At 60.6% G+C, this 22,582-nt stretch overlaps 1 protein-coding gene across 2 annotated transcripts in view; it reads right to left on the bottom strand.

The window, feature by feature from the left end:
- Window positions 1-3,769: 3,769 nt before the first annotated feature.
- Window positions 3,770-22,582, bottom strand: part of FBLN2 (fibulin 2) — a 67,695-nt gene continuing 48,882 nt past the window's right edge. Inside the window, exons 5-18 of one of the 2 annotated variants that reach the window (XM_074344250.1) lie at window positions 20,872-21,052; window positions 20,009-20,218; window positions 19,309-19,419; window positions 18,667-18,768; window positions 16,662-16,802; window positions 12,522-12,656; window positions 10,652-10,789; window positions 10,040-10,183; window positions 9,802-9,930; window positions 9,282-9,407; window positions 8,602-8,718; window positions 7,741-7,869; window positions 6,770-6,893; window positions 3,770-4,605 (exon numbers count right to left, since the gene is read on the bottom strand). In XM_074344250.1, coding sequence (XP_074200351.1) covers window positions 4,248-4,605; window positions 6,770-6,893; window positions 7,741-7,869; window positions 8,602-8,718; window positions 9,282-9,407; window positions 9,802-9,930; window positions 10,040-10,183; window positions 10,652-10,789; window positions 12,522-12,656; window positions 16,662-16,802; window positions 18,667-18,768; window positions 19,309-19,419; window positions 20,009-20,218; window positions 20,872-21,052 — 2,145 coding nt within the window. In that variant the 3' untranslated portion in view covers window positions 3,770-4,247. The remainder of the gene's footprint in view (window positions 4,606-6,769; window positions 6,894-7,740; window positions 7,870-8,601; window positions 8,719-9,281; window positions 9,408-9,801; window positions 9,931-10,039; window positions 10,184-10,651; window positions 10,790-12,521; window positions 12,657-16,661; window positions 16,803-18,666; window positions 18,769-19,308; window positions 19,420-20,008; window positions 20,219-20,871; window positions 21,053-22,582) is intronic. The other variant, XM_074344251.1, reaches the window with a different exon arrangement.

The following is a 22,582-nucleotide window of genomic DNA, read 5'->3' as shown; positions in this document are numbered from 1 at the left end:
GGGTGGCCATGGGGCACACACGATACGAAATGGCCGATGTTCTGCAAGCAGTTACCGGAGGTAAGAGTTACCAGTGGAATTTAGAAGTGACGACTCCAACTCCTGAGGAGCTGGCTCACTAGATGTATAAGGAATGCAAAGTAACAAGAGAAAAGGCAAAATCTACAGCCCCTTGGTCGCTGTGATCTGTAAGGGCTGAAATGAAGGGAAGGGAGAGTGTCGCAGAAATCCCGGTGCTGGACCAAGAGCCTCAGGGCCCCTACGAAAGGCGTGTGCTTGGGCAGCGGCTGGCGCTGGGCTGGGCTGGGTTCTGCTTGGCCTGAGCTACTGGCCTCAGAGCCTCCCCTTTAAGGAAAAGTTATGCTAAGATAAGAGACGGGGGAGATGAGAATGCCACGTAAGAGAATGAATAAAGATGGGAAGATGGAGGAGAGACTGAAGGGGCCCATCCAGCAGGATGCAAATCTTTAAATGGTTATTAAGAAATGGGAGGAGTGAACTGGACCTCAAGGGGGCCAAAACAAAGGTCTTCACGCAGCAGTCTTGGAATCTGGGTGGACTGATGGGAGCCCCCACTGGTCCCCCAGCATGGAAGGCCCGTGTGAAAAATCTGCTTTATTCACTCTAGTTTGGAAGAACTGAAAATGGCTAAGATGACCACGAGAAATCTGACCTCATGTTGCCTGTGGTGATGGTCTAGATACATAATGAAGGCTGACCCAGGGCTGGAAACTCAAAGCCACGAGCACATGTGTGGATACAATGGCCAGGGGGTAAAGAGACTTTTCTGGGGCTCCTTTCACGGGAGCAGAATGCCCTGGAGCCCTGTGTTGGTGTAGTCCCAGTGGAGTCAGACTGGGAGGGAAGAGAGATGCAGTGGTTGATGAGACTAAGGTGGGCACTTAGAGGAAACTGGAGTGTCTGAACAGACACTGCATGACGTGACTGCATCTCCTTGACCTGCGCTTGTTATGAGGGTGGATCTTGTGTCCAAGCAGGGAGCACGTCCCCTAGCTGACCACAAAACAGGAGCTCTGAAATCTGCCCCTCAGGCCACATGGATCGCACATGAGAAATATCTGGCGGACAAAACGTGTGCCAAGACCGACACCTGGCCAGTTTCTCCAGATCCTGGAGGACACGTACTCCACATGTGGGAACACGCTAGCTCCTCTGTAAAACTGGTCCGAGCAGCCCTGGAGAGCCTATGCAGCCCGGGGCCCGCGGCGAAAGCCCGTGAGCACCGCTCGAGCTGGGATTTGGGAGCAGGAGTTTTCCACTTGGCAGTTACTGGCTGGGGGCTTCGGCTGAGGGCGCCCTTCTGACCGAAGGCCGTACAATTGTCTTGCGACCTGAAATACCCACGACGTCCTGGTGCTGCGGGAGGAGCATCAGTGGGGAGGGCAGCGGCCACCAGAGCTCCTCCACAGAAGAGAGCTGGTTTGTGCAGGAAGGCGCTTCAGGAGGCATGCAGTGAGGGCCTCAGGACGGTCGCCAGCAGGCAGAGCTCGCCCCGCCAGCTGTGGACTCACCTGAGGGGCGACCAGACCCTGTGGCCACCTGGGTGGTGCCCTATGAACGCTCTTGATTGGCCAACAAAGAACGGCCTGGCTTATGGACAGCTGTTTCAAGGTGTGTGGACGACATCCCATGTGCAAGGCTGCCCGGCTAATGGAACAAGACAAAAACAAATCAGTGGGCGGAGCTGCGGGCTGTTGGCCCCCGTGTTTGGTTCTTCACTGATTCCCAGGTGGTGGCCATGGCCTGGCCATGTATTCAGGCAGAGGGTAATGAAAACCTGGCTATTGAAGGGATGCCCATGGGGACACAGCCTAGAGAACTCACTACGTGGACTGGAGGGTTGCCTAAAAGCAGGACATGCCACTGTCCTTCAGAAGAATGCCCCTCCCGGCTCAGGTGACTGGCACTGCAGGCAGGCGTCCTGATGTGTTCCTGTGGGGTGCCGGGTCCACGACATGAACGGACCGTCACAGGCGGCAGCAACGCTGGGATGGGCTGAATGCAGACAGGCTCCCCTCGCTCCCGCTGAGGCACAGATGGCCGTGAGGTGGAACCCCCGGGGAAGACGGCCTGCCCACGGCTGGCCAGACGCACTGCCTACGGAAGCCCCAGGAGGCGACACGTGGGTCCTGCCAAGAAGAGACATCTACTCTGGAAGGCGCTCTGCACGCCCAGCCCAGTGCCGGACACAAATGCTTGGGGCGCCCTAAGGGCGTGGGCACGGGACGCAGGGTGCCAATCCAGACCACCGAGTCACATTTCTTCAGACCAGGGGGCACACGTGACAGCCCAGTGTCCAGAGCTGGGCAGAGAGACGTCCTCCTTGGAGCAACGCTCAGGTGAAGGATCAGAAGGGCGTTTAGAAGCCCCGGGTGTCTAGCCTGGCGGGGGGGGGGGGTGTGAGGGACACAGGCAGGAAGGGCTTCCTTCATGCCTTCCTGCGTCTATATTCACACTCAACACCGGGGGCCAAGGGTCCCCACCAGACAGACCCCTCCGCTCTTCCAGGTGGTCTGGGGGAGGGGGCACGCCGCTGTGGCTGCACAGTTCTCCCCACAGAGGACGACGCTGGTATGACACTTCCTCCTCCCCCACCTCACATTATCTCAGCTTTCTTTCTGAGTATCTGATGCAGCTGTCCTTGGCTCAAGGCTGCATTCGTGGGCGCAGGAAGCAGGGGTGCCTCCTAAGCCAGGAACTGCACCTAGACTGTGACTGACTCACTCTTGGTGTCAGAGTTCCCAAGGGCCACACGGGGAGGACGACACCTTCACCCCGTCTAGCAAAACCAGGGTTGACAGCGAATGCAGCTCTGCTGCCTGCTGGTGCAGACGGCCCTCTGGTTCTGCGTCCGTAACTCCACCTACACAAACGCCGTGGACCGCGGGGGACACACTCGCTGGACTAGTGTCCAGACCAGCATGATGGCCAAACCTAACATCCCTTCCAAAGGCAGAAGAGCCGGGGAACAAATGGAGAGAAAGGGCATCGCAGCGGAGGATGCACAGGCCACGCAGCAAGGGAAACGCAGCCTGGCGCTTGTCCAGTGCGATGGGGCTTGGAGAAAGAGGGCGTCGTCTCTTAGCTCCGTGATGCCAGAAGCCTGAAAGGGGGCAGCTGAGCTCACATCTGCCTCTGGGGCCTGACAAGGTGGCGTGGAAGCTGTGAGCCCGCGTGGCCCTGTCCTAGGGGACGCGGTCACACGACAGATGACTCATGACCGGGGGGGGGGGGCTCCGTCTCATTCTGCATGTTACTCCCTCCCACTACGATATGGCATACAGAGCCCCGGCACTGTGAGGGAGGTCACAGAACCGACAGTGATGGCCAACGACGCCGGAACACCGAGGCACAGCCTCCGAGGAGGTAACACCAACGGAGGCCGGCCGGCCTGAGGAAGCGCTGGGCGAGCTGAGCGTCAGCTCGTGCCCACGCTGCGCGGCGCCACACAGGCCCGTCACAGGGCACAAACCGTGCGAGGCCAGGAGGCGGAGCAAGCGAAGCTAAACGCAGACGTCCGGTTCCTGGACGGCACCCAAAGTGACAGGCCAGCTGAGGTCCGCGCCCGGAGAAGGAGAGGAGGGAAGAGGGGACGGGTAGGGAGCGAGGGGGAGAAACAGGATGAGCAGAAAGGGTCAGAAGCCAGCACGTTTCCGCTGCGACCCGTTCAACAACCCAACGTGACGTCCGGCCTGGGGCCCGAGGCACTCAGACACCACTGTCCCCGCAGACACTTCAGCAAAGGAAGTGCGTTTTCTTTTTCCACTTTTTAATTTTATAACCCTTTTGTACTATTTGAATATATATATATATATATATTTGCAATGTATGCATACTACGTTTATAATTAAACAAAAAAAAATGACTAAAAAAAAAGGTAAAGAGCTAATCACAGTGGCACATGAAACAGAGTATCATCTTTGGGGACAGGTCACCCAGTTGAGTCCAGAAGCTCCAACATGGTCGCGGTTTCCAGTCTTCGTCACAGCCAGCCAACCCCACCCCTAAGGCACCTGCAGCCTGGAACTGCCCTCAAAGCTCCCCCCGGGGTGGAGCACAGGAGAGGCCTGAGTCAGCAAAATTAAGTTAATTTACAGAGTAAACCGGCCAGGTGCCCGCCCGGCCCCCAGGCTCCACTCAGCGGTCAGCCCCGCAGGGAGGTGCAGGGCCGGGCGCAGGACCAGCGGGGGACCCGGAGCTCCACGCGCCCTCGGGGCGGCGGTGCCTCACAGAGCGAAGGTGGTGAAGAAGATGTGCATCTTGGCCAGGAAGGTGGTGACGGAGCCCTGCCGCCAGAGCTTCATCTCCACGTCCAGGGCGAAGTCCCGCGGCTCGCGCACGGACCGCTGCAGGAAGACGACGCCGGTGTAGGCATTGAGGCGGCGCGTGCCGAAGTAGCCCTCTTCATTGCCTTTGGTGATGGTCAAGGCGATGGTGTCCCCTGCGAAGGCGGGCACCGGGCTGATGCGGAAGATGTGCGCCGGCACCAGGAGCCCGGTCTGGAAGTTGAGCCGGTAGTGCGTGATGCGCGCCGGCGCGTTCTGGCACTCCATGAAGTCGTGGCACAGGGCGCGCTCGCACTTCCTGCGGGACGGACGCACGGGCGGTGGGCGTCAGCGGGCGACCTCGCGCCCGCGCCTCCACCCCACGTCCACCCAGCCCGGACTCGGCGCCGGCCTCCACCACCAGCTCTAGCAGCCCCGCTCTGACAGGTCCCCTAACCTCTCTGGACCTCAGCTTTCTCATCTGGAAGATGGGTTAATAGCCTTGCGATTTCACTGGCGGGATGTGGTGAGTTTATAAACATGCAGGGCTCAGCACAGTGCCCGGCAGGGTTTGCCAGCAGCTCGTACTGGTCCCCGAGCTCCTTCCTGCCTTCCTTCATGCTTACCTTCCTGCATCTATTTCTCCCTTGCGCACTGCCCCTGTGCATGGATTCCCTGGCCACGGTGTTTTAACTGTTCTAGTCATTTTTCAAATTCCCTTTTCTTCCATAATCGGCTCTCCTGAGCCATCTCCTCTTCTAACTTGGGATGGTCTGCCTTTTTCCCTCTCTGAGCACCAGAGAGCTCCGAGTCACACCCACTGAGGAGACAGCCTGGAGCCTCGGCCACGCCAGGTGACAGTGATGACAGGGCCTCCACCAGACACCACAGCGCCCACAGCCGCAACTTCTAAGCCCAGGAACAATTTGCTCTCTTCTCGGCACCACAAGGCACTGTCACCTCCATCACCAAATCCCTGTCTGAAACCTCAGTGCCTCCAACATGGGGCGCGGCTGGGGCTCCCGGGCTCTGCAGCTCCAGAGGACGGTCTGAGCGGAGTTCCCCAGCTGGTGGACGGCAGCGCACAGCCACGCGGGGCTGGAGTAACACCGTGCAGTGCCAGGCTACGCCACACACTGCGTAAACTCACGGCGTGCTTTCACTCATCCAGTCTTCGCACCGACCCTGGGGGTGGCGCTACCATGCACCCCATGCTGCAGACGGGGCAACTAAAACCCAGAGAAGGGGGGTCCCCTGCCCAGAGGCGCCCAGACACACCTAAATGTCCCAACACACCTGCACTTGGACACTCCCTGGCAGTGTGTATCCTACTGAACACGGCACACGGCAGCGGGGCAGGCGGGGGGGGGAGGGGGGCTATCACGGGCGCGCACATGCTGGGAAAGGCCGCCCGGGGGCGCTGCATGCACAGACGTGAAAGAGGAGGCAAGGCAGAGAAAGCAAGCTTCGGACAAACTAGCACATCCGCGGGACAGCACCGCCGGGGAAGATGGACCCTCTGACCCCGCCGTCCACAGTCATGCAACTAGTTTTGGCGGAGCAGCAAGAGCGTTCGCTTTGTGCTTTTATTTTTGAACATTTTTGTAAGCATGTGTCACTAAAAACCTGGAAAATAACCAGCAAAGGAAAACACAGCGGGAAACAAGTCGGGCGACAGGAGAAACAAGAGTACTTGATGGACGTGCAGGTTTAGTGAGGAAAGGACGGGAACACGGTAGAGTGCCGAGAGGCGTCAGCAGGGAGCGTGGTCGCCAGCCTGGGAGATGGCCCCCGGTGTCCTGCCTCTGGCAGTCACACCTTGTGTCCCCTCCCAGGGGACACCCCTCCGCAGTGCGGGACTGTGTGGCCAGGGGCAGCAGCGATAACACGTCGCTGTTAAGATTAAGTCAGTTTACGAAGGACTGCCGCTTGTCCTCTCGACGACCCGTGCTGGGGCAGCTCCAGCCCCACAGACAGGCCTGCGTGGCGAGGCGCTGAGGCCTCTCACCCGGAGCCACGAGTGGGCTGCGGGTCCTGCAGGCCCAGGCGAGTCCTCAGATGACACGGCCCCAACAGACCCTGAGCAGACCCCCCAGCTCAGTTGCCCCTTACTCGTGCCCCCCCCCAAAACTGTGAGGTAATAACTGCTTGTCATATGCAGGGGTAAGTCTGGGGATAACGCGTTACACAGCAGGAGGTAACTGACACGTTGCGCGCGCGTGTGTGTGAGAGAAAGAGGAGGAGAGAGGGGGAGGGAGGGACTGAGGGTTCCTGTGAGCCTTCCTCCTTTCATCTCTAGTCCCCAGACTTTCTGCAAGGTGTTTTTCTGCACCACTGATGGTCACTCAGGCCACAGACCTGACAGTGGGGCCCGTGAGGAGCAGGAGGTGGTGAAGGCAGGGGCCACCGGTCACTTGGCCTCTCCCTGGGCAGCACGGGATCGTGCAGGGTCCCCAGGCCTGCGCCTGGGGTGGGGCACTCACGTTTCGGAGACTCGGACGTAGTTGGGGGGACACTCGAAGCGCAGGCAGCGGAAGCCACCCTGGATGTTGTGACAGGTCTCAGCCTCAGAGCAGTTGTGGGTGCCCAGCGCGCACTCGTCCAGGTCTGGGGGGAGCAGAGGAACATGATGGGAGGGATCCCCCAGGGCTGGAGACCCTCTTCTGAGCCACCCATCCGGCCCTGGAGGCCTGGGCCTCAGAGCCGCCCGTCCTGTGAGCACACAGCTCACCTGCCCGCACACGCACCCTACCCCGTCCATCCACTCCACACCCAGGAGCCAAGCCTGGCGCCCTTGTGGTGCCAGGACGGACCCATGCGACATCCGGCCATCCCCCAGGCCCTGCGCTAGCCTGGCCAGGGAGGAGGGGCCAGGGAGAGACGTCCTGAACACAAACAGGTGTTCAGCCTGAAGCACCTTCAAGAGTGAAAGTCACTGACATGTCTGAGCTTTACAAGAAGTGCCCGCACCGTGTTTTGCCACCACCAGGTGAAACAGAGCCTTGGTCCCAAAAATGAGATCACTCTCTAGGAACATAAAGTCGAAACTGCTATTTACAGCAGGTAACACCCTTGTCTTTTACGGAACCCATACCAATTATTTTTTAAATTAAAAAGCAGGCAGCTCTGCGCCAGGAAGCCAGCTCCTGGGACCCCTGAGGATTCTCTTCTCCAGGCTTCTCCCTGGATAGGTCTCCTGCCTCTCAGAACCACCCCACAAGATCTCCATCCTGCTCCCAGGGCAGGGCCCAGAGCGGAGGCTGAGCCTCGAAGACTGAGCTGGGTCAGGCAGCAGGAAGACTGCCACCTCCCTCGTCCTAGGCATAGACCTTGGTTAATGTGGCCACTGGTGGTGTCAACCACTCTGTTTATGCACTTGGGGTCAGAGCTCCAAGTGCACAGCGAGCTGTGTGAGGCCTTCTGTGCTTATTTGCGAGGGTGGGCCCTCCCTCACCCTTGCAGGACCTCCCGTTGGCCGTCATGGTGTAGCCGTGCTCCGGACATGCGCACTGGTAGCTCCCGGGCACATTGATACAGCGGAAGGTGCAGAGGATGCCGGCACCCTGAGCGCACTCATCGATGTCTGCCAGAGAGAAGAGCAGCCCCTCGTGAAGCCCCGGACCACAGGGCCCCACCACTGACGGTCATCCTGTCCCCGCCACAGCCTGGGGGCCCGTCTTACAGATGAGGACAACAGGGCTGAGGAGGGAGAGGGGCCTGTGGCCACACAGCACACGGGACCCCATTCCAGGGCCTCCTCCCTCAGGCTGTTCCTTAACTGCTACTCTCTGCTGAGGGCCCCTCGGGTACCAGACAGGAGCTGGACATAGTACAGCTGACCCTTGAACACCACAGGTTTGAGCTGCACAGTCTGTGTCCAGGCTGATTTTTTCCCCAAAAATTCTATAGATCTACACCACCCGCCCTTGGCTGAATCACAGACGTGGAACCACGGATACAAAGGGGCGACTGGAAAGTTATACATGCATTTTCGATTGCAAGGGAGGGGAGGCCCTAACTCCCACATCGTTCAAGGATCAACTGTATTTAATTTCATCCTTCATCCGGCTGAGGTCAGGACCATCATCTCCACTTTGTGGCCGAGGAAGGGTGGCAGCGGGAGCCTGAAGTCGGCCTTGGGAAGCACGTGCCCCGGGCGGCACAGCCAGGAAATTGCAGAGCTGGGACTCGAACCCCGACCTCAGGCTAAGGCTCTGTGTGGCCCGTGTGTCGCCTGCCAGGCGGGGACTCTCCAGGAGCCCGCACGCGAGGCGCAATGCTTCTCGGGAAGGGGCCCCAGGCAGAGGAGAGGTACCAGTGCAGGAGTGCCCGTCCTCGGCCAGCTGGTAGCCCTGGCGGCAGTAGCACTGGTAGGAGCCGTAGATGTTGGCGCACTCCTGGCTGCAGCGCTGGGCCTCACACTCATTCACATCTGCAGAGAAGCCGCCAGTGGTCAGGGTGGAGCCCCCCAGCCCCGAGATAACGGCCAGGTCCCAGCTCACCTGGAGCCTGATCTGGAGAGACCACTAGTTCCAGCCTCCACTTGGTGCTGATGGAGGCCCGGAAAAGGGCAAGGAACCTGCCTGGGACACGCAGCTGAGGCAGGGGCAGGAATGGGCTTGCTGGTAGAGTCTTGGCCTGCTGCCTGGAAGAGGCAGCCACAGGTCGGGCTCGGATCCCCCTGGTGGAGAGCTAAACGGTGCCCCACTGAGGGTCCACGGGACTTGGTACAGATGGCTCTGGGAGGTGTCACCGAGGTGCTGACAAGGACCTGCCCTTGACCCCCGGGGGATAAGCGATGTGAGTGAAGGATGGGGAGACGGAGCACCCCCTTGGCTGATCTGCTCTACCAGGCCCTGAGCTCTGGGGGGCCATGCTGGCTTCATCTCTGAGCCTCTGATGTCCAGCCACATTGGAGGGGTGGAGAAGTGGCCCGAAGCAGGGGTGGTGGGGGTGACGGCGGAGGCTGGGGCTCGGGGCCCAGGGCAGTGGTACCTTCACAGCGCTTGCCGTCGGCAGCCAGCCGGAAGCCAGAGGCGCAGGAGCAGCGGTAGGACCCGGGCGTGTTCTCGCAGGTGTGCTGGCACAGGCGGCTCGGCGAGGCCCAGCACTCGTTCACGTCTGTGGCAGGGGCGGGGCCGGCCTCAGTCGGGGGCAGAGGTGGCCCGGAAGCCAGTTCCCTCCACCCCGGGTAGAAGGGCAGCTGCATGGGGAGAGGGACCCCAGAATCCAGGAGGAAAGACAGGGAGGGACTAGGAGAGGAAGCGGTGAGGACGCTGGAGGGAGATGGAGGGAACAGAGACACAACAGGGCCAGAAAAGAAGGTGACAGGGACAGAGAGCAAAGCCTCAACAGGACAGTAGGAAGGCGGACAAGCCCAGAGGCCTGGGCAGAGCAAGAGGGTGGGGGCAGGGGCAGGAAGGAGGCCGCCAGCAGGCTGGCCCGGGGGGCCCCGGGGCAGGTGGGCATCTCTCAGGGTAGGCAGAGGGGGTCCCAGCCACCGGTCCCCACCTACCGACGCAGGCCCGGCCAAAAGCGTCCCACTGGAAGCCGGCCTTGCAGTCACAGCGGTAGGAGCCGGGGAGGTTGCGGCACACCTGGCCCTCGCCGCACTGGTGCGTGCCTGCCTCACACTCATTCACGTCTGCGGGGAGAGGCACGCAGGGCACCCTGAGGCCCGGGCTCTCCCCCGGCTCGGGCCTCCCGCCGCCCAGGGGACCAGGAGGCCAGGCTGGCGGGGAGGCGGGCCTTACCCACGCACTTGGTCCCGTCCTGGCTAGCGTGGTAGCCGCGCCCACAGATGATGGGGTTCCTCTGACACGTGTAGGAGCCCACCGTGTTGATGCAGCTGAAGCCGGGCCGACAGGGCTCAGAGAGGGACGTGCACTCATTGATGTCTGTGGGGGTGGGTGCAGGTGATGGGGAGCCCGGTGCAGCCCCTCCCCAGGCCCCAGCATCTGACTCTAGTGCTGCCCTAGGCCCCAAACCAGCCAGGTCAGGGCTGTGAGCTCAGACTGTCCCAGGACCCAGGGGCGCCCCCTCCCAGAACCCGAGCACTGTTGGCTAGGTTAAAAAAATTGAGATACACCAGTCCTATCCCACACGTGGGTAAACTGAGGCCACGAGAGACGCAGCTCAGCCCAGATGAGATCATCATCAGCTCAGGATAACAAGAGCTTCCATCCTGCACCTGCCTCCTAGGGCCCAGGCACTGACATGTCATTCCCGGGTGGGGACCCTGACGCTGGGGGAGGGGAGGCCAGCGGGCCGGGCCCCCCCATCCTAAAGCCCTCGGAGCCCCGCGCCCACGACGACCCCCGCCGGGATGCCCAGGGTGGGCAGCGCCCCTCCCAGGCCCCTCTCACCCACGCAGTTGCTCTCAGGGTCCTGCAGGAAGCCCTCCATGCAGCGCTGCCGGGCCTGGCAGCGGAAGGAGCCCTCGGTGTTCTGGCACACGGAGCCCGCCTGGCAGCCGTGCGTGCCCAGCTCACACTCGTCCACATCTGCCATACAGACCAGGGCCAGCGTCAGGGGCCCCGGCCACACCTCCCCACTGTGACCCTGACCGTTGCAACAGTCTCCTGCATTGCGGGAGCGGCGTGGCGCGTGCCGGCGTAACCACGACATCACCCTTCCACCGTGGCCCCCGGCGCTGTCCCAGCCCCCAAGATGTGCTATTTAGTGCTCAGGTTAACCCAGAATCAGGGGCTGTGATGAGCCCCTCCTCACACAGGGGAAGCTGAGGCACAGACAAGGTTCCACAGCTGGGGCGCTGCTCCCAGGCCTGCGAGCCTAACCTCTGCCCCGCCCCCTGGGACGGAAACGGGGGTGTGTGCTCAGATCCCTAAAGTCGCTCCTCCAGGCTTGTCGGGGGCTGGCACTGGCAGCAGCCAGTCTTGGAGCTCCTGAGGACGGATGGATGGTACCCTGTCCCCACCTGCAGTGTGGTCACAGCAGGGCACAGGGGCCCTCACTGCTGGGCAGCGCCCCACGGCTTACAAAGTGCCAGCCCTGTGCTCAGAGGTACATCAGGCTGTTTTCATAGACGAGGAAACTGAGGCACGGAGCAGAAAAGCAACACAGAGGGCGAGTGGCATGGCGCCAACCCCCGCCACAAGGTGTCAGGGTTCTCCGAAGAGGGCTTGTCCGGGGTCTGCGTGTGCCCTCGTGCACGTGCACGCAGGTTGTGCGCATGGGTGTGCGCATGGGTGTGCCGAGGGGGCTGGGCTCATCTCCCAGCTCACCCCACCCCGGCTCCACGCCCAGCTTAGGGCGGACCCGGAGTGTGAGTGTGTTCATCCGCCTCCCTGAGCTCTCGCCCGGCCTCAGGGCCTCTTCTCACAGGCAGCCTCCAGGCTTGCAATAATGAGGCACTTCTGTGGGTCTCCCCCTCCTGGGTCTCATCTCATTCTTCTGGACGTTTTCAGTTAGAAATAAAATGCCTTCCGTCACGTGTGAAAGACTTCCAACTCCTCGCCTAACCAGGGCTGCCGACGCTGCGCCCCCTCCCGCTGGCACAGGCTCCCGCCTGAGACTTCCTTTCTGCTCCTTGTGCCAAGACCCCTGTCTCCTCAGAAATGCCTCTCACTTGCTGCTGCCTCTGCCTGGAACACCTTCCCCAGGGGCATCTCACCCTGCAGGTCTCCACCTGGACATCACCTCCACAGGGGGCTAGCCTCTCTGGATCCCCAGCTAAAGGAACCCCCAGCCAGCGGCCACCCGCCATCCTGGTCTGCCTGTGTGCCCCTGCCTGCTTCATCAGGAGGTCAGAAACAAGAGCAGGTGCCCACCAGTAGCCCTGACACCGAGAACCCAGGCACACAGACCAAGCTGGGGAAGCATCTGCTGAAACGGTTCAGTGGGAATTCTCTCTCTTCTTAGGAGCCTAGAATTTTCTGGTTAGAAGTGATCCTTCTGTGCCATTCCACCTCAGCACACCCACAGAGGAGCGAGGCGTGGGGAGGGGAATAACTGACACCCAGACACGTCTACCTTGACCCTCCCACCAGTCTCAGACGCCCGCCCCGCCCCAAACACCATCCATCATCTGTGGGGTCTTCCCACCGGCAAGAAACCCAAGTGCTGAGAGCTTGCCGGAAGGGGCAAGGCTTTGGGCAGGAGGTGGGATGGGGCGGGGCAGGGGCGGGGCAGGGGCGGGGTGGCAGGTGGACAGGGCGGGGCTTGGGCGGGCCAGGAGGCGGGAGGTGGGCGGGGCCTCCAGCAGGCACGCCTCACCTGTGCACTCTCCATTCTGGAGCGCGTAGCCGGGCTCGCAGGTGAGAGACTTGTAGCAGCGGAAGGAGCCCACCGTGTTCACGCAGTGCTCGTCCCGGCTGCACATGTGAAGGTCCGTCACACACTCGTTGATGTCTGCGGGGAGGGCGAGTGTCAGAGGCTGCAGGCTGCTTCCCGGAAGGCGCAGAGCCAGCTGGCCCCGCCCTCAAGGTGCTCACCTCCCAGCCTGCAGCACAGTCGCTGAGCCCTGCCTATGCAACCACTCACTCAACAAAGCTTCATGGGGAGCACCTTGCATGTGCTGACAGCACTGTGCCAGGCCCGAGGAGCACATGGTGAACAAGACAGACAGAAACCCTGTGATGGTGCGGAGGGACACCAGACGAGCAAACGTGAGAAGGAGGTGGTCGTGAGTCTTGTGGAAGAGAGTGGGTGATGGAGACCAGGGTGCTGAGGTGCAGCGGGGGTGGGTGCCACCTTAAGTAGGAAGTCGAGGAAGGATCCTCAGAGCAGAGGGCACTTGAGCAAACATCCGACGAGGTGACAGTGAGACGAGCACATGTCCAGGCAGAAGGGACAGCCTGCCAGGCAGGTGGGGGCTGGCCAGGAGGGGCGTGGCTGCCGGGGAGAGAGGAGTGTTAGGAGATGCAGGGGAGGTGGGAGCCATCGAGGGCTCCAGCAGAGGAGGGAAGTGGGCTGAGCAACTGGCTCAGTGGAATACTCAGAGGTGAGGGGCTGTTAGACTAGGTCATGGGGGGCTCAGGCTGCCATCCATGGAGGCAAGTAGCAGTCGGGTCTGGAAATACTGCAAAGGTCAACCCGACAGGATCTGTGATGGGTGAGGTGAAGGAGACAAGAGGCTGCACAGCTTTTTGGCCAAGCAGCTGGACAGGTGAGAGCACCTGGGATGGGGCCAGCTGGGAGGCACAGGCTCGCAGGGGAAGGCCAGGAGCCCTTGTGGTCACACCAAGTTTGAGGGTCAAGAGGCAAGCAGAGGAAGGGGTCTGCATGGAGATGCTACCTTGGAGTGGTCACTGCCGAGGTCACCTGGGAGACAGGACACAGAAAAGAGGCTGAGGACTGCCTCCTGGCATGAGCAGGTGGGGAGAAGCCAGCAAGGGAGAGAGAGAGAAGAAACACCAGGGAGGGTGGGGGAGAACCAGAGAGACGGCCACCTCACACGTCCCCGCAGGCCAGCCACCACAGGTGCCCGATGACACCCTCGTGCCTGTGCACCCTGGCGGGGACGTGCTGCAGTCATTGCCGATCCATTCATTCCCTGGACACACCTGAACTATTCTGTGCCAAGCCCCAGTGGCCACGCCATGTGTCGGCCTCAGCCTCTGCCCCCATGGAACTGCCAGATGGCAGGGGAGAGAGGACAGGAGGGATGGAGATGCTGTGTAGAGAAGTTGGCCCGGCCCGGCCGCGGCCAGAGCGCCACCCGCTCTGGGTCCCAGGCTGTCAGAGTCGCTCTCACAGGGCAGTGATGTCTGAGCTGAGCCTACCAGGGTGGCAGGGACCAGGTGGACAGGAGACAGGGCCACGGGGCAGGAGACCCTCCCAAATTCACAGGTGACCAACTGGGGTACAGACCCGGCTAACCCTGGTTTGGGTGGGGATGAGGGGGAGTGAAAGGGAGAGTTCTGGGCCTGCAGGTCTCCAAAAATGCTTGGCTGGGCAAGATACAGATTTCTGAGGTTCAGGCCGGGTTGACAGTAGGAGACACGGTCCCAGGACCCCAGAACATCATAGGCCAGTGTGCCCACAGCCTGGGAGGAATTGTGCTGACAGACAGCAGCAGACACCACTCACTGAGGCTCACAAGGGATCAGGCGGCTTACAGGAACTGCACTTCCATCGCCCTGAGATGCTGTTTCACAGACAAGGAAGTAAGTCTCGGGGGATGTGACTGGACTGAAGTCTCCCAGCCTGCACGTGGCAACAGCAGGAACAGAACCCACAGTGCCCAGCTCTCTCCCCATGGCTGCAGACTGGGCCCCAGATTCCAGGGCTCCCATCTTCTCAGAGCCCACCTAGAACACTCTGCCCAGGGCCCAAGACAGTCCTCGAAGGACAGGGCATAAAAAGCGAACAGCAAAGCACAGGGGATTCCCGCGTGTCTGCTACACGACCCCTGGACTTGGCACCGCCCAACACTGCCCCACGTCAGCTTACACGCCTCCAATGATGGGGAGCTCACTACCTCTGCAGGCCTCCTCTGCATAACACATTGGCCGGATCATAACCATGACGTCAAACACTGGCAAGCTCTTTACACAGACTCGTTTAATCACCACAGCGACCCTTGGAGGTGGGTGCTATTACTGTGTCGTCCCGCAGGTAAGGAAACTGAGGCTCGGAGGGGGTAAATGACGCATCTCAGGTTTTACAAAAGCAAGCGGCAGAGTGGGTTTGCACCCAGGCATTCTGGCTGCAGAGGCCACAGCCTTCATCCAGGCACCTGTCTCCCACCTCACCAGCCGGGGATAACGAATCATGCCTACAGCTCACAAACGCACCGCAGGAGACACGTCTGTGGATGAGGAAGGGATGGACAGTGAGTGCTCACGTGATGAAATGAACACGCAGGTGGAACAGAAGGGCTAAGAGGAGAGACTCGAGGTCTGTGCAGGATGAATAAGGACAGAAAGACCATAAACTTTGCTGAGTGGAATGTACCTTTGCTCTGTAATCCCAGAGCCTGTTTCCCAGCTGCCCAGGGACCCCTTTAAGGACGAAGCCTTCTCTCCGGGCCATCAGGGAAGCCTGCACGCCCGCATCCTGGTGGGGGACGCTCACCGGCCCCGGGGGACCGCCTTCCCAGACGCACACACAGACACAACCCAGACAGGAGCTGCCACCCCACCACTGACAAGCAGACTCCGGAGGAGGCATGTTGTGCCGACGGCTAGAGGCCAGGGGCAAACATGTCTGCGCTGGCCGCTCAGCCCGGCACCACGGGCCCATCTGCCCAGCGGCGGCGGGTGAGGAAGAGGACATGTCCAGGCTGGGCATGGTCCTCAAGGGCAGACAACAGACGGGGGTCTAGGCACGTGCCCTGAACACACAGCACTGTTCCTGTCTCCACACCTCTGTTCCAGCTGCTCCTTCCTCCCTGCACACCCTTCCCAAGTCCCAGCCATCCAGGGACACCGGTGCACACTTCTTCAGGAAGTGTGTCCAGATGCTGCCGGCTGGAACGACCTCTCCTTTGGCCTGTCTCTCTGCCCCAGCAGTTCCCAGTCGGCCCCGATCCCCCACTACTTTGGGTCTATCTCTGTTCGGGTCCACAATGTTTCCTCCACGAAAACACCAGACCCCAGCTGCGGGGGAGCAGCAGGTCCTTGCCGCGCACAGAGCACATCCAGAGCCCGGCCCTGGCGCACAAGGGCACGGGCGGCAGGGGGGCAGGCGCAGCACCGGGCACTGGCCCATCCGCGCGCCGGCCGGGAGCTGGGTACCAGCCGTTGCCAGTCTGCCAAGCCCCAAGGTTAGCAGTGAGGAAACAGGCTCAGAGAGGGGGGCTGTACTGCTCAGGGTCACGCTGCAAATGAACGCCTCTCTGGAGAGCAAAGCTGGGGCGGCCGGACCCCAGCCCCATCCATTTGGCCTCTGAAGGGACTGGACGCGTCTAAGACCATCTTAGCAGCTGACATCCCGTGTTCACTGTGCCCCGGGCTCTGGCTAAACCATACTCAGTCACATAATCCCCAAATGGGGGGCAATGTCCTCAGTGCTCCTTTTTCACAGCTGGGGAAACTGAGGCTTGGGAGGAAGTTCAAGGTCACAGACACACTAGGGGGTCCTGCTTATAAGCCAGGCCTCCTTGCCTCTGAACCCACACACCCCATCCTGCTGCCCACACGTCTCAATGACCTCATCTCAGTGACCAGCCAGGTCACTCCTCAGTGCATTTCTGACTCAGGCCCACCCCTGGGGAAAGCAGCTTCCCAGCAGTGTCGGTGGAGAAGCAGGACAGGACACCAGGACACGAAGGGCAAGACACGGAGCGTGGGGGCCGTGCTGAGAGCTCAGATGCAAAGGGCAGGCCCTTTAGCATGTGGCCGCAGTGTGGCGGGCTGGGTGTGGAGCAGAGCAGAGAGCCGGGACGGTGGCGCAGGCGGGGCCCTGGCTTACCCACGCACTTCCTGTGCACGTTGAGGATAAAGCCCTCAGCACAGAGCACTGTGTGGTTGACACAGTAGAAGGATCCCAGTGTGTTCACACAGAACTGTCGCCGGCTACAATCGTGAGCACCCAGCAGGCACTCGTCTTGGTCTAGTGACAGCCGCAGGAGGAAAAACAGAAGGGCCGTTAGAGGGGCGTGGCCTCCAGTGACACAGATAGACCCAGTGACAGATGGGGCAACTGGGACCCAGACAGAGGCAGCGACCTGCCGAGGGCCTCCCAGTCCATCAGAGGTACCTCCGGGCTTTGGGCCCAAGTCTGAGTTTGTCCAGTCAAAAGATGTCGGAGCAGGAGCCCTAGCAAGGACAGGTAGCAGGGTGAGGCTCAGAGAGGGTCGACAGCCTGCCGGGGGTCACACAGCCGACGGGACCAGAGGCCGTCTCCCACCCCTGCTCTGGAGACACTCCACCTCCATGGGCGCCCAAGGGAGCCACACGATGGCTGGGGTTGCAAACAAATGCTTGGGGGACAAGACAGGGACATAAACAGGATAAGGGGCAAGGGGGGTTCTACTCCACCGTGGGGCCTATGCTATGTCCAAACAGAGACCTGGGCTGGGGGTTCCTTGTGGACACATGCTACAAAGTTTCAAGAGAAGCCTGAACTCTGGACATTTTTTAGAAATTCTTGAGCTCCCGTTGTTGGTAACTTGTTTGATTATTTTAAACAGGGTAGAGCTCAGCGGGACGTCCCTGCAGGGCAAGCTGCACCTCCGACGCCATCTGCACCCTCTGGCCTGAACCCCGCCACCTTTACTGCCGGGGGCCCTGAAGAGAGGAAGGGAGGGACACGGAAGCCAGCCACGGCCTGGCGAGGCCCGAAGGAGTCTGGACCCAGGAGAGATGCATGCCTCATGTCTGCAGGGCCCTGGGAGATGGGGAGCAAAGCCAGATCTGCGCCTAGCATCTGAGAGAAAGGCCTGCCAGTCACCACTATGCTGTGTGCCCTAGGCAAGTCTCCCGCCCTCTCTGGGCATGAGCATGGTTTCCATCTACACCAGAACAGTCTCAGCCACAGAGCTGGAGGTGGGTTTCAGCTGCTGGCAGAGATGTGGGTCTTTTGCCAGACAGACTTAACCCTATTACCCCTAGACCCCCCTCCAGGGTCCCGTCTTCCGAACTTGAACCTGAACTAAAGCATTTCCTAGACCATCTGCAGGCTCCTGCCTGCCCTGCCTCCAGACACAAGGAGATGCAGTCTCAAGGTGTCACTCACAGTGGGAACCACCCCCACAGGAGTCACGTCGATGGCCCCCTTTCACGGGGGAGTTCCCAGCCCACAGAGGCCCCAGACCGAGCGGGGTCGCAGGTGAGAAAAGGACATGCTTTTAGACCCTCTTCGGCGCTTCTGTGAAGGTAAAGTCACCAACATCCACTCCTTGGTTACAGAACAGAACTGAGAGTGCACCACCGGCTGGGGGCGACCCCTCCCCATCGGGGCCAGCGGGAGGGACATCCTTCCTGAGACAACCGAGCAGGCTCTGCCCCCTGTCCTGGCTCCACCCGCGGCTGGAACAGGACAGGATGGTCACAGACCAACTCAGGCCACTCAGACGGGGGCGCCCCCGAGGACAGAGCTAGTCAGAGTGTCGGCTAGGGAGCCTGGAGCCCCTCCCCAGACCTATAGGGTCAGATCTCTGGGGCCACGTGGAATTCTCAGGATCCCGCAGTCCCTGCACCCCAGTTTGAGAAGGTCTGCTCCAGGGAGTGGCAGGGCAACAAGATGGGAGCGGCGGGGCCGCGGCCCGCCAGTGGGCCCGCCCTGGGCTGCACGAGCACCTGTGCAGGTGACGTGACAAGCCCTTGTTTCAGGGGCTTAGTTCATAGCTTGTCATTACAGCAGCCAAACCTGCTCCCTCAGTGATGCAGCGGTCTTAGACCCGGCCCACCTCCACCGCTCTGGGCCCGCCCTGGCCAGCTCAGGTGTGCGCGGGTGTGCGCGGGTGTGCACTCACCTTCACAGGACACGCCGTCCGCCATGATGGCGTAGCCGGGGAAGCAGGAGCACATGGCTGTGTCCCCGACGACACTGCACACCTGCTTGCAGGGCCCGTTGTCTGTGAGGAAAGCACACAGAAATGAGAGACCACCAGGCCCAGCACCCCAGGCTCCAGCCTCCAGGTGGAGGGGCTGGGAGCCAAGGATCCCCATTCCATACCCTCCTTACAAGGTCACCCCTTAAATCTGTCCCACGGCTGGCGCCTGAGACCATGTTCTGGGTCTGCCTCCACCCCCACCAAACCCCTCCTTCAAGTCACAGTGATGAGACACAGAACTGAAGCGCAGGAAAGGGGGCAGGGGGAGGAAGAACAAAGAGAACTTTCCACGCATCACGGAACGCAGGCTCCCTGGCGCGTGGGCAGGCTAGACTTTTATTCTCTCAGCTTGACAGGAACTGAGATCAGAAGTAGCTGACGGCCATCGTGGGGTCACACACGCTTTCCCCAGGCTGTGCTCCGATTTCTGTCTCTCTCAGCTCCTCGCCCGACCCCACACGGCAGGGCCAGGCGATCCCCAGAGCAGAGGCAGCCCTGGGCCGGGCAGCCCTGCACACGCCCAGCCCCGCAGGGCTCACCACCTGCCCGCGGCCCGCCTACCTCTGCAGGTGTTGGGCTGTGGCACCGGCAGCGCGATGGTGTTGGGAGCCACCTGGGGCAGCTTGGGCCTCGGTGCAGACTCCTCTGCAGCCTCCGGCTGTGGGCCATCATCTGTCACAGGGAGAGCAGACAGGAGGCGGGTTGCACGTCTTCAGCCAGGCCTCAGGCCCCAACAGGTGCCACTCCGGGCACTTGGCAGAGGGAGCCTCGTTTCATCCCCCACCCCCACCTCACAGGGGAGGAAACTGAGGCTCAGGGAGGAACGTAGCTCAGACAGAATCCATCTCACAGCAATTCAGGGCGGAGGCGGGGTGGGGGGAGGCAGGGAGAAGGAAGAGTTTCTAGATTCAAACGAATCTGTCTAGACTCAAATGGACCAGGCGGTGGGGCAGGCTCCGGGCTGCCTGCCGGGGAGCGCTGGGAACACAGCTTGGGCTGGTGGGGCCTCTGCGGCCCAGGCCCTGGCCCTGCACTTGAGTCCAGGGCGGGGTGCCGGGGCTGCCACTCAGCCGGAGCTCCAGGAAGGAGACGGTCTGCCTGGCCTCACAAACCCAACGCTGGGGACCCCTGACACCTGCGGGTTCCAATATTTGGGGTGGTGGGAGGAGAAGTATCCCGCAGTTCCCATGCCAAGAGCACCACCTTCTGATGCCAAGGCCCGCCCCTGCGCCAGCTCCTGCCCCGACCATCTGGGCCTCACCTGGGCGGCAGGTACGGCCGTCATCCTGCAGCGAGAAGCCGGGAAAGCAGGCACAACGGTAGGAGCCCACGGTGTTGATGCAGAGGTGCTGGCACAGCTCCCCGGGGAGAAGCAGGCACTCATCCTGGTCGTCGCCAGGCAGACTGTTGGGCAGCTCAGTCTCTGTGCCCAGCGACAGGGCCTCCCGGCTCGCCAACTCCGCCTCTGAAACTGGGGCGGGGTCCACACTCATCACAGGAGTCGGGTGGGGCCCAGCAAGTGGCTGAGACCACAGGCCCTCGGGAAATCAGATCAGGTCCCCACGAGAACCTTCTGTGTACTCAGCTAAGACAGCATGGTGGATGAAGGGTGGATGCATGGATGGATGGAGGATGGATGGGGGATGGATGAAGGACAGATGGATGATGGATGATGGATGGATGGATGACAGATAGATGATGGATGATGGATGGATGGGTGGATGGGGTGACGGGTGGTGGAGGATGGACCAGAGGATGGGATGGAGATGAGTGAAATGGATGGGTGGACGAGCAGATGGGGAGGAAGACTATGGATGCGTAGGTGAACAAAGAAATAGGATGGTGGGTGGGTGGAGAGTGGAGGGAGATGGGTGGTGGGTGGCTGGGGGAGGGGACGGTGAGTAGAAAACTGAGTGAGGTCACCATGTCAGAAATAACAGGGCAGAGTTCATCATCAGAGGTCACAGAACTCAGTCCAGAGCAGACCTTGTGCCTCAAGCCATAGATGAAGGTGGACCAGGGTCCCCGCAGAAGGCCAGAGGGCACCCAGCCTTGCCTGGCAGCCAGCAGCTCTCCCCAGTCACCCAGCTGGCCCATGTGCCCGGCCTGGGGAACAGCACCCACCTCTCCGTGGCGCAGCCTCAGGCTCCGGAGGTCGGCGCACCTCAGGTACAATGAGGGGCTCTTCGCCCTCACAGCATGAGAGCATCACGTGGTTGCAGGGGTAGCCCAGGTTGGGGTTGGACTCGCAGGACTGGCCCTCAGCCCGCACGCGGAGCCCCAGGCCACAGCAGTCACAGCATTGCTGGAGAGAGACCCGCTGTCACTGCCCAGCCAGCCCCTCAGGGCCCTCCCCATGGCCTGCAAGCCCCTGGGACTCACTCGGGGCCCCTGGCTCAGGGGAGGGGCTGATAAGTGGGAGCAAATTCACCCCTGTCTGAGTCTTCTGCCCGGGATGTGCTCTCCAGGACAGAGGTGTCATCTGTCCCCATTTCCCACATCGGGCTCAGCTAGTGCAAGTTTTTTGCAATAATTCATAAACGGCCTCTCATGAAAAGAACAAGTTAACCCCCAGCCACACCCACTAACCACCCTCATGTTTACTAACAGGCCACAAGTCTAGCCAGGCTACCTAAAAGACAGCATTTTCAGGGTCCCTTGAGGTTAGAGACAGGAGCCACTGGGTGAAGCTCTCAGGAGAGCTTTAAACCCAGGTTGACCCAGCTTGAAAGTATATCTTTTTTGCTCTCCTCCTTCCTCCTTTTTGGAACAGGTATGATGGCTGGAGCTCTAGCAGCTATCTTGGGTCATGAGGTGACCTTGAAGATGGAAACTACGAGCTACAGATGACTGAGCAGAAAAACAGAAGCCTGGGAGCCGGAAGATACTGTGTAGATCCACTCCTGTCCCAGACTGCCTACCTCCAAAAATAAAGTCTAATTTGTTTAAGCAACTGTGGTAGAGTGATTGCAACAGCAGCCCCAGTTGTTCACTCTTCACTGTCACTGTCTTTGCAGTCTGACACTGCAGTTCCTCCCCTCAAAAGAGAGGCCGCATTTTCCAGCCTCTTGACTGTGCCTCACAATCTGCTCTGGGCGGCAGGATGAGGCAGAAGTGAGGGTGCCTGATCTGAGCCTAGGCCTCAAAAGGCCTCACCCGCACCTACTCCCTGTGCTGGAACCCTGCACAGCCCCCACCTGAACAAGCCCAGGCCAGCCCGCTGGAGGCTGAGACCGCGTGGAGCAAAGAAATGGTGTCCCAGCTGCGGCTGTCCTAGACCTTCTAGTGCCACAGAGCCACTCGCTGGGGCAGACGTGAGCGAGCCCAGCCAAGGTCAGCTGGACACGGCCCAGGACAGCAAAACCACCCTGACTCATGAGCTGAGCTGGGCATGAGCCACTACTCTGGGGATGGTTTGTTACACAGCAACAGCTCAGTGACACTCCAGACTGCATCTCCCAGTGGTGAACACATCTGTGTACTTAACAAACACTTCGTCTGCAGGACCTCTTGGCCCTCACGACCACCCCAAGACAGGGATTTTTATCTCCATTTTGTAGATGGAGAAGCTGAGGCTAAGGAAAGAGGACTGGTCCAGGATCAAACACATAAACACAAATGGAATTCTAAACTTGCCCATCACCAAGATCCTTTCCCTAACATCAGCTATTTTGGGGAAAAACTGACCCCAACGTGACAAAAACCAAAATCAAAATCGTCTGCCGAATGGTGCCCTCCTCCTGAGGTCCCTGTGACAGGCATGCTCCCGACACTGTGGTTTCTTCAACTCCTGCCTCTTTCTTCCCCCAAATACCTCCTTCTGTGATATTCTCTG

This window comes from Camelus bactrianus, chromosome 17 (assembly GCF_048773025.1).
Source record: "Camelus bactrianus isolate YW-2024 breed Bactrian camel chromosome 17, ASM4877302v1, whole genome shotgun sequence".
NCBI classification, from domain to species: domain Eukaryota; kingdom Metazoa; phylum Chordata; class Mammalia; order Artiodactyla; family Camelidae; genus Camelus; species Camelus bactrianus.
Note: the sequence above shows the minus strand (reverse complement) of the source record. Positions and strands in the feature narration are given on the sequence as shown.